General features: G+C 40.6%; 1 protein-coding gene across 1 annotated transcript in view; it reads right to left on the bottom strand.

The window, feature by feature from the left end:
• Positions 1-11,629, bottom strand: part of LOC115219029 (melanotransferrin) — a 33,377-nt gene extending 21,748 nt beyond the window's left edge. Inside the window, exons 1-4 of the mRNA XM_029789072.2 lie at positions 11,311-11,629; positions 3,445-3,580; positions 3,165-3,286; positions 310-405 (exon numbers count right to left, since the gene is read on the bottom strand). Of these exons, the coding sequence (XP_029644932.1) occupies positions 310-405; positions 3,165-3,286; positions 3,445-3,580; positions 11,311-11,380 (424 nt within the window). The 5' untranslated portion in view covers positions 11,381-11,629. The remainder of the gene's footprint in view (positions 1-309; positions 406-3,164; positions 3,287-3,444; positions 3,581-11,310) is intronic.
• Positions 11,630-12,017: the final 388 nt, after the last annotated feature.

Below are 12,017 nucleotides of genomic sequence, written 5' to 3'. Positions count from 1 at the left end.
CCACAAGAGTGGGTAGGTTGGCTGATCAGGGATGATTGTGATGTCCTTGCTTTCCTTTGTTGCCAAGGATGGCCATGCAGATGTCTTCAAAGGAGTGAGATGCCAAGCTTTATGGTGAGTGACAAGAACAGACCAAATGGTGGGGAGGAACGTGACAGGCATTGAGAGATTTCTTTAGGAAATCCTCATACCTTTTCTTTGGTGCTTTTGTATCATAAGAGCATAAATATAATTACCTCAAAGAGAAATTCATTAACAAACAAAGAAAACCAAACAATGAATAAACAAACAAAAACAAAATTGTCTTACTTGGGAAACAGACTCTCTTTCCTTTCATCGAGTTGACCGTTATTTGAGAATTGGCATCAACGACAAGAACTGAGTAGAATTTTAAAGGATCCGTGTCTGAAAATGGTGGAAGAAATAAAGTGGAGATTTTAGACAGTCTAGCAAAACAGAATGAAATGTAAACAGACTTCTCCTGATGATTCTATACGTGAACCGTGCTGGGTAAACTTTTATGCATTTTCCCCACGTTCATTGGTAGTTTTGTTTGAATATTTTTGACTGGCTTCCGTGCTGGTGGCACGTAAAAAGCACCATCCGATCGTGGTAAATGCCAGTTCCACTGACCCTTGTGCCAGTGGCACGTAAAAAGCACCATCCAATCGTGGTAAATGCCAGTTTCACTGACCCTTGTGCCGGTGGCACGTAAAAAGCACCCACTACACTCTCAGAGTGGTTGGCATTAAGAAGGGCATCCAGCTGTAGAAACACTGCCAGATCAGATTGGGGCCTGGTGCAGCTTCCTGGCTTCACAGACCCCAGTCGAACCGTCCAACCCATGCCAGCATGGAAAACGGACGTTAAACAATGATGATGATGATTTTGTGTGTGTGGGTGCAATGTTGGTTGAAGTTGTTTAACAATAGGTCCATCCAAAGCTTAAGCAGACCTATGATGAGAAAGTTCTCAACCAGTGGACATCCTGTCTAATTTCAGGAAGGATGTATTGAACACTACATTACCCAAGGTGTCCTTCATTCTTTAAAACAGTAAGGGACTGATTTGAGGCTGATATGGCTGCTGTTTCTTTCAATTGCAAAGTAAGGTAATACTACCCTGACGAGCAGACATCATTCCATGTAACAGTGTGAGTGAAAGACACTGCTTGCATGAGAGTGGCATTTGCTTACAACTATCACTGAAAGTCAAGGCAAAGACACACTAACGCATACACATACACACGTATGAACAGCCATGCTACACGGCAGTGAAGCATGGGCTTTGACCACTGAGGACATCATGCATAGACTTGAAAGAAATGAAGCTAGTATACTTCACTGGATGTGCAATGTCAGTGTACATGTAGGACAGAGTGTAAGCATCTTAAGAGAGAAGTTGGGCACAAGAGGCATCAAATGCGGTGTGCAAGAGAGAAGACTATGCTGGTATGGTCATGTGATGTGTACGGATGAGGACAGCTGTGTGAAGAAGCACCAAACTATAATGATGGAGGGAAACTGTAGAAGAGGCAAACCCAGGAAGACATGGGATGAGATGGTGAAGTATGACCTTTGAATATTGGGCCTCATGGAAGCAATGACAAGTGACCGAGACCTTTGGCGTTATGCCGTGATTGAGAAGATTGAAATCATAGTCATGGCCTATGACAGTACTGCGTGCCAGTGGCACATAAAAAGCACCCACTACACTCTTGGAGTGGTTGGTATTAGGAAGGGCATCCAGACGTAGAAACCCATGCTAAATCAGATTGGCACCTGGTGCAGCTCTCCAATTTCAGTGAAACTGTCCAACCTATGCCAGCATGAAAAATATATATGGCAAATGGAAGATGGAATATATGAGAATTTATTATTAATCACGACAATTGTGTCGACACATCTAGCATCGATTCCTCTTGGGTGGGATAATCAACAGCTGGTTCAGGAGCATCCAGTGGTGCAGATGTATCTCGTTGGGTGATAAATGAATACAACTCGTTAAAATGACTGTTGAACAATGTAACTTTCTGTTTTGTAGAAAGCAAAGCAGCCAGACGGAGGAAATGTATTCATTTATATGGAAGATCAAAAATATAAAATCACAGAAAAACGTACATGCAATACTGCGAGAAAAGTGACCGTGCTTTACCAGTAAGTCACCATGTGTAAACCATTCGCTTTAGTGTGTGTATATATATATATAAGTTAAGTTAATTTTTTGGCTCAAAAAGCAAAAAGCAAGGCCATGTAGGGGGACATGGAGTTATGTACAGGGAAGGTGTTCATGCAAAGAGTTCAGGCCATTTCATATATATGATTGGCTTCTTTCAGTTTCCTTCTACCAAATCACATTGCTTGGCCCAGGGTTATAGTAGATGCTCAAAGTGTCATGAAATAGACTGAACCCAAGACTCTGCAGTTGGGAAGTAAACTTCTTACCACACACCTACATCAGCTCCTATACACATACTTACATACATACATAATTATATGTACATGCATACACACACACACACACACACACACAATGCATATGTGTGTGATAGTCTTCTTTCAGTTTCCCTCTGTCTAATCTTCTAAGAAGGCTTTGATTGGCTGGGGGCTGTAGCAGAAAACACTTGCCCAATGTCCACTGCTGTGGGACTGAATCCGGAACTATGTGGCCAGGGAAGCAAGACTCTGGCCCCTCTTAATGTCTATTGTTCCTGCCAGTCCACCCCCACCCCCTATTGACAGCTGGTTTCTGCTCTTTGAATGTATTTAGCATAGTTTAATGGAACAACAGAAAAATCAATTGTCTTAAATTTAAATCAGAAGAATAAATAAAAATCAATAACTTTAAAATAAACAAACACTGTTAACATCCAAAGTCGTTAATTTGTTGCTATTTGATCATTTGAAATACAAACAAAAGCAAGGAAGAAAATTAACAAAATAATTTTCATAAGGTTTCATTCTTTACATGTAAAAATGGCTGAAACAATAACCTGGTTGCAAGGAATGCAATGAATGGATGGTTTGGAAGAAAGAACTAGCAGAACCAACCAAATGATATTAGTGTCTGTAAGATAGAGAGAGAGAGAGAGAGAGAGAGAGAGAGAGGGGGGAGATGTCAGGGAAAGAGAGAATTAGTATAAGAAACTGTAAATGAAAACTCACTGGAATATTTCTCTGCCATAATAGGATGCATGTAATGGTATTTGCCAGCATAGAACCCATGGCCAGGATCCAATGATATGATGTCAGCTTTATTTGTTTGAATTTTTTCCATACAATCAAAACTAAAAGAGCAATTAGGAAAATTAACTTTCAACTAAAGAAAAAATAATAACAGCATCAAAGAAAAATAATGAACAAATAAATTAAGGATTTTGAAGGAGATTTCTTAATTATGTGTGATTTACGAGTAAATAAATGAAACAAAAAAACCCAAACTTACATATCAAACATCAGCAAACATTTTAATGTATATTTGGCAGCTTGTGGGTATTTACCAACGATTTCTAATTCCTTCTTCAGGTCCTCACATTTAATTTTTTCAGTAGGATTAACCACACACCATCGAACCACAATCTCTGCAACATACAAGAAAGAAATGGTCATTCAATCAGAACAATAATAATAATAATAATAATAATAATAATAATAATTCTTTCTACTAAAGGCACAAGGCCTGAAATTTGGAGAGAGGGGATGAGTCAGTTACATTGACCCCCAGGACTCAGAAAAGAAAGTGCCAAAGAGATCTGTAGTAACGTCATCTTGACAGTCTTCAGTGCGCGCATGCGGGGTTGGAATCTTCTAGAAGGCCTGCGAAGGTTCCCTCATGCACATGCGCTAAAAGACTGACGGAAAAAGTTCTGTCGCGTTCCTTGCTTGTGTCGGAGACTCAGGACGCGGCCGTTGAACACTGTAGACGTGTTTTGATTAACTCCAGATTTGCTGTGTGGTTGCTGACTGACCAAATGTACATTTCACATATACCCGAATAAAGAGTTATATATATTGTTCGGATGCTTTTCTTGTTTCTTTACATCTACATTTTTTTAAAACAAAGAGGAAGAAACTCTACAAGTGGTGACCCCAAAAACAAGAACACTAGGCCAGTTCCAGCGACCCAGCTATGTTCCTGTCACAGTTCCAGTGATCCAACCATATTCCTGCTCCAGTCAACGACGAAGCCAACATACCCCAGCAACTCAGGACATGTTCCACTACCATCGCCATCTACACCGACGTCTTAGTTTATCATCGCCCGTACTCACCAACACGACCAGTTTTACTCACGCTGTTAGAGTGAATCCTTTCACCAAGTATAACAGTCAGTCCATATGAAGAAATTCTGTATTTAAGAGAACACAGCTCAGCGTTGAGGCTACAACCGCGGCACGACATATTTGCCCAAAAAAGTCTCCGCCTCGAGACACAACATCTTGTTATAGAACTCTTGCATATCGTGTACCTTATGAACTGGTAATCCAAATTCTATCTTTAACTCTAAGCTGAGACTTTCATTTATGCTCTGTATTTCTGTGTTATACGCATTCACCTTATTTGTATCTGTCACACAGACACAAACACTTGTTGCATGCACTCACACACTCAACTCTGCTAGCACTCACATACAAACATTTGTTGGTTCAATTGCTGGTTTTTCTTCTTTTTTAATTTCAATTCAGTTTTGTTCCTCTTTCGTCGGTTTCTACTTTCATTCGTTTTTTCCCTTCCTTTGACAGGATCATCTAGTAAAATAGAAACAAAATGTCTTTTGCATCGTTACCTGTTTTCACTGGAGATGCAACACTTTGGTTTGCGCAACTAGAGGCACATTTTTCGGCTCATAGTATTTCTTCTGAGCAACAATTGCAATTTCGTTATAGTCGTATGCCTCCGCAACTTGCAATTACTGCTAGAGATCTCATTACAGATCCTAGTCCAGACGCTACTTATGCATCTGTGAAGGCAGAGATTTTACGTAGAAATACCAGAAGTGAGGAAAGTAAATTTAATGAGCTAATGGCAGATGAGGAGTTGGGGGATAGAATGCTGTGACAATTTTTGCGCCGTTTGAGAGAGTTAAGTGGTAAATCCGCTGACGCTCCTCTACTTCGGAAGATATTTTTTTCAAGGTTGCCTTCCAATATACAAACAATTTTGGCCACAACATTTGAATCAAATACTGTGGACCAAATAGCCACCATGGCTGATAAGATTGTTGAATTCTCCGTGCAGCCATCGTCACATGCTGTTTGCGTCTGCTCCGAGGTATCTCCTGCAGACTCAATTGATGGCTTTTCTAAAGAAATTGAAATTCTTACCAAAAGGATGGACGCGATGTGTTGCGATGGCAAGCGTTTCTCAAGATCGCGTAGTCGTATGCGTTCTGCATCTCGTTCCTCACAGTCAAAGTCCGGACTGTGTTGGTACCACTCCAAATTTGGAGACAAAGCACACAAGTGCATACAGCCATGCACCTTTAAACATTTAAACTAGCTTTGGAGAAGTTGAGCATGTCAACTTCCTCCTCTTTGTTCTCTGGCTATCGTGCATTTTTTGTAAAAGATCTAGTGTCGAAGAAATTCTTCATGGTAGACACTGGTTCTTGGTTGTAGCATTTGGCTTCTGCGTCTTACTATCAACAGGTCAAAATGCTCTAATGTTACTCTGCATGCTATTGACTCGTCATCAACAGCCACATTTGAGCAGGTTTTGTTACACCTCGATATAAATCTTCATCGAGATTTTCAATGGGTTTTTGTCATTGCTGATATTCCACATCCTATCTAAGGTGAGGATTTTCTAAATAACTTTTATCTATTGGTAGATGTCAGGCATCGGAAGCTAGTCGACAGTTCAACTACACTCTCCACACTGACCAGAGAATCTACCGATTCAGCTCTTAGCCTGACATTTTTTGTTGCTACATCTGGAGATGTTTTTCATTCTCTTTTGGCTTCTTTTCCAGAGCTACTCGATATTACTTTTAAAATGGCAAAACCCGTACACTCGACACTCCATTTCATTACAACTACTGGGCCGCCCGTTTTTTCACGCCCACAGCATCTTGCAGCTGACCATCTTAAAACAGCTAGGGCTGAGTTTGAGCATATGCTCCAGCTTGGTCTGATACACCCCTCCACCAGCCCATGGGCATCACCCCTTTCATTTAGTTCGAAAAGGGGATACAGATTTTCTCCCGGTGGGAGATTATCGGCGTCTAAATTCTGTGACAATTCCTGATAGATATCCAATAAGAATTCTTCAGGATTTTTCGGCAACTCTTCATAGCTGCACCATTTTTTCTAAGGTTGACCTCATACGTGCTTATCATCAAATACTGGTCAACCCAGACGATGTTCCTAAAACGGCAATTACCACTCCTTTTGGTTGTTTCGAATTTTTATACAAGAGTTTTGGTTTGCGGAACGCCACTAGTACGTTCCAACGTTTTATAGATGAAGTTGTTCGTGGACTTGATTTTGTTTTCGCGTATGTCGATGATATCCTCATCGCAAGTGATACGCATGAAAATCATCTCCAGCACTCGTCTCAGCTTTTTCTTCGCGACTATGGTGTTCGCATTAATCCAGACAAGTGTGTTTTCGGGCAATCTTCTCTTGACTTTCTCAGTCATTGTATTGATACGAGTGGAATCAAACCTCTCTCGTCTAAAGTCGATGCAATTCAGCGCATCGCACCTCCTTCCTCTTTACGTCAACTTTGCCATTTTTGGGGTATAGTTAATTTCTATCGACGCTTCATAAACCGGTGTGTGGACAAGCTGCTTCCTTTAATGCAGCTGCTAAAGGGCAATTCTAAAAAGGATACCCATCTTACTCTTTCAGCTGAAGCATTGTCTGCCTTTGAGTTCCTGTTCTAGCACATCCGGCTCCTGATGCTCCACTTTATTTATCTGTGGATGCATCAGATTCTGCGGTTGGTGCTGTTTTTGCAGCACACCGTAGATGGTGGAACAAAACCTTTGGCTTTCTTTTCTTGCCAACTGCAGCCTGCCGAACGCAGATATAGTACATTTGATCGGGAGTTACTAGCGATCTATCTGTCGGTTCGGCATTTTCAGCACCAGCTCGAGGGACGGGAGTTTGTGATTTATACTGATCACAAGCCCCTTACGTTTGCCCTATCTTCCAAAACGGACAAACTCTCCCCTCATGCTTTCCGTCACCTGGGCTATATTTCTCAGTTTACAAGTGACATTCAACATGTGCCAGGGAAGGAGAACGTCCCAGCTGATGCTCTCTCTAGGCTCCCTGTCAATTTCATTTCCTCTCCTGCAGCAATTGACTTAACTGCTATTTCACAAGATCAACCACCTTTAGCGGAGTTGGATTTAACTTCGTCCAAGTTTATCAATTGTAAGTTTGCCTACCTTCCGCACCCTTCATTGTCACATCCGGGCATCTCTGCCACAGTAAACCTTGTTACTGCTCAGTTTTTCTGGCCCAATATGCGGCGATCAATTACCTCTTGGGCACGCTCTTATTTGAAGTGCCAGAGGGCTAAAGTCAAACGACACATTCGTGTTCCACTTGGACAGTTTTCTTCTCCTGAGGCCCATTTTCGCCATCTCCACCTTGATTTGGTTGGACCATGGCCTGTGAGTCGCGGTTTCTCATATCGATAACTTGTATTGATCATTTCTCACATTGGCCAGAAGCCATTCCTATAGCAGACATTTCTACTGAAACTGTTGCGAAAGCCTTTGTGTCTAACTGGATTTCTAGGTTCAGTGTACCGTCCAGTTTAACCACAGATCGTGGTCAACAATTCGAAACTGTTTTATTTTGTGAGTTATCACGAATCCTGGGGGTGCATCATATATGCACCACTAGTTACCATCCCGCTTCTAATGGGATGGTGGAGCGTTTCCACAGGCAACTTAAGGCCGCGTTGCGTGCCTCGCCAAATCCACGGTCGTGGACTGAATTTCTTCCTATCGTCCTGCTTGGATGTCAGACTGTGGTTAAAGCAGACCTTGGTTTTTCTTCTGCCAAGCTCTTGTATGGTACCACACTGGCATTGCCAGGTACGATGTTGGTGCCAGACAAGTCACATTCTCTTAATTTAGAGTCTTATGTTGCTCGACTACGCAGTTATTTTTCAGCCCTTTCTCCTATGGGTCCCTGACACCAAAATCCTCCTTCTAATGTGCCATTAGATCTTGACTCTTGGACATGTTTTTGTTCGAGATGATTCTGTCAAAGGACCTCTTGTTTCTCCTTATAAAGGACCTTTTCGTGTGCTTTCCTGCACGCTAAAAATATTCAAACTTGACATTAATGGTTGTTCGGAGACCATCTCCGTAGATTGTCTTAAAAGGGCATATTTTGAGGTGTCCACATCTTTTGATGACACCGCTGCCACAACCATCTTTGAACCTTCACATGCACCTTTGACAACACCACCACTTATACATGCACCTTTATCAACACCAACATCGGCAACACCACCTTTGACGTTGCAGCCTGCCTCAAACAAACCTTATGTTACGAGGTCAGGCAGAACTATTCACTGGTCAAAGAAACTTACAAAGACTATTTATGCTTGACATTCTCAATTGTGTTTCCAGTGACAGTTACAATACTTATTGAACTTTGTTTTGTTTTTTTTTTGTATTTTTTCTTTCTTTGGTGCATGCTTGTTTGTATTGTAAATTTTATTTTGTGTTGCCATATTGTGTGCCACATGTTTTTGGTGATTTGGTAACCACCTTATTTTCTGGAGCCACTACTATTTTTTTTTTGTTTCGTGCTTCCACACTTGAAGGGAAGCCTTGTAGTAACGTCATCTTGACAGTCTTCAGTGTGTGCGTGCGGGGTTGGAATCTTCTAGAAGGCCTGCGAAGGTTCCCTCATGCACATGCGCTAAAAGACTGACGGAAAAAGTTCTGTCGCGTTCCTTGCTTGCGTTGAACACTGTAGACATGTTTTGATTAACTCCAGATTTGCTGTGTGGTTACTGACTGACCAAATGTACATTTCACATATACCCGAATAAAGAGTTATATATATTGTTCAGATGCTTTTCTTGTTTCCTTACATCTACATTTTTTAAACCAAAGAGGAAGAAATTCTACAGATCTTTATAAGGGACAAGGGATATATCCATAACAATATTTGGTTGACATAATTTCACAAATCAGGAATAGATATTGAACAAGTGGATAAAGAATGGTTGATGCTACTTCCATGCTAGCAGAATTAATCTTGAACAAGTGAAACCACCCCTAAAGTACTGACAGGCCAAGCATTTCTGGAAATTGTTCATAATTCTGAGCCAAAAGTCCTCCAAGATAGCTCATCCTTGACAATGTCCAGTTTCCCAGAGAATGACCTCACTTTCTCCCATATTAGTCCTCAATAAATTGTTAGGATTGGGAAAGGATAGTTGGATGCCCAAAGGTTGTTGAGGGTTGGTGATACACGTGGAAGGATGATGCCAGAGTGGTGGCAGTATGAATCCAGCCAGCTTCAGGAAGCAGAGACCATTAGAGTAGCAATAAAAAGAAAAGACAAAAGTGGGAGACAGAAAACAGCCTTTTTTCTCTCCTTGTTTTTTCTGTGTCCCTTTCTGTAGAAGAGCGTAGGCTCGAAACGTAAAAGACTTTTTCAATTCCTGAGCGTTATACTAATACATCTGTTTGTTTTGTACACCACCTGTCTTCATCTTTTGTTTTTTTCGTAAACTCTCCCTATATATATACATATATATATATACACACACACAAACACAAATGTCAAACGATGACAATGAGTGCTCAACTCTGGATTGGTGGATAGAATTTCTTCATTTGTGAATTTAGGCTACCATTGGTTTCATGTTAAGAAAAATAGGAAAATATCTTAATATCTCAACAATTTTTCAAGCTGATCATATGGTGGAATGGTGTTTGTCTTCATTTTGGATAGAGGTGTGGGTAAGAAGTTTGCTTCCCAACAGCAAGTTTTGTGGTTCAGTTTCAGTGCTGGGCAAATTTCTTGTACCATAGCAATGGGCCAACCAAAGCCACATGAAACAAGTCCGTCATATACGCGAGCACTCGTTTATGTAGTTGTGCCACCTTGTCTTCACATCATGGGAAAGTTGCAAACGAGCCACACGGCCATGCAAATGTTGTCCCTTGTTTCCAGACCTCACTGAAAATGTGTTCGGACATAAAACACATTATCTTACTTGGAAAGAGGTGAAGGTTGGTGACACGAAAAGCATCTGACTGGAGCGAAACTGTCTCAACGAATTCCGTCTGACCCACGCAAGCTGGGAAAAGCGAATGTTAAATGAATGGGGATAATAATAACGAGTACCCAGCACGAAACTTACAGCACTCAAGTCACGGCAGAGGTAACGAATACGCACACCACCCATTTTCAGCGTAACCCTAACCGCCGAAAACGGGTGGTGTGCGTTTTCTTTACTTTCGCCCAAGTCACTTTTATAACTTTTTACCAATTACAATTTAAAATGTAAACACGCGCACCCGTGTGTGTGTGTACTTGCTAGAACGAGGAGGATGAGTATTAAAAAGTTATCCATCTCACATGTACAAACAGTGGTTTAACGCTTTAGTTTAACCCAAACAGGTGTCCACATTCAAACGACACCTTTAAAACGTGAACCTAAAAGTAAAGATCGCCTTTGTCTTTTTAAACACATATATCTGTGTCCTTGATCATCATCGAATCTAAAACTTCGAGAGAAAACCAAAATACAATACTGAAATGCTTATCACCCTCAATTATAATTAGGAACCTTAAAAGAAATGAGAAAGCCATCAAATGACGGTAACACTACAATAAATAGGTCAGTTGAAGCAAGAATGAATTGAAGTAGTTGGTGGGTCTTTCTCGTATTTGTTTGTGAGGTTATTTCAAATTTCGTTAAACAGTTTTAAGGCAGACTTATGGAATAGCTGTCGTTACCTGACCAGACAATAAAAGGACATGGGATTAGGTGGAGTTTAGGGGTCTCTTCAGTTCGTATTCCTGTCATTCATACAACGGAAACTACGATTCCGAAAGAATATTTTTTTCCTCAAAAACAATTGAAATTGGTTTTTCTTTTGTTCACAATCCCACGCCCATTTTTTTCCCCTCTTAAAGTGGGACAGCTATTCCAAAATATATATATTTTTAAACATTATATAGACATATATATATACACAAACACACACACATAGATATATTTGTGGTGCACCTGAGCACTGTATACAATAATTTCATTTCATTATATTATATTTGTAAAACAACTAAAATAAACAGAAAAAAGTTTGTAGTCGTTGACTTACCAGCTTCCGATTGTGACACTAAAATCGATGCCAATATCAAGAGGACTGTGAGAGAGAAGACGGACGCCATGATTGCAGGAAGTTTAGGTAAAAGTTTCACACAATCAACATACCTGTAACACCTGACAGTGATTGTTCTCTACCTATATAACTGATCAATGAGGTCTTAAGCTTCCTTTTAATTAAGGCCAAGGAAACTAGTTTATCAATTAATTATTTAAGGCAAATAAAATAAAATATGAAATTAATAATTAACGAAAAATTCCTAACTTGACAAATATGTGTATGTATTTAAATTGGGTTAACACACCTGAAGAGTGACAAGGTAAGAAGGAGGAGGAGGAAGGAAAGCGAGGGAAGAAGAATAGGAGGAGGAGGAGGAAAGTGAGCCAAGGAAGGGGAGGAAAGTCAGAGGAAGGGAGAGAGAGAAAGTGAGGGAGTGGGTGGAAGAAAATGTCGTTGGCCGGGCTTGGTCAGAGTGAGAGTCAGATGTTGTTTTCTACTTAAAAGAGATTACAGATGACGGACTTTCTAGTATATATTATTTTTTTATTGTATTACTTGTTTCAGTCATTTGACTGTGGCCATGCTGGAGCACCACCTTTTTAGTCAAAGAAATTGACCCCTGGACTTATTCTTTGTAAGCCTGGTACTTATTCTATCAGGTATTTTTGCCGAACCGCTAAGCTACGGGGATGTAAACATAC

The sequence above is a fragment of the Octopus sinensis genome, linkage group LG14, assembly GCF_006345805.1.
Source record: "Octopus sinensis linkage group LG14, ASM634580v1, whole genome shotgun sequence".
Classification (NCBI taxonomy): Eukaryota; Metazoa; Mollusca; class Cephalopoda; order Octopoda; family Octopodidae; genus Octopus; species Octopus sinensis.
The sequence above is the reverse complement of the archived record's forward strand: the minus strand, read 5'-3'. Positions and strand labels throughout refer to the sequence as shown.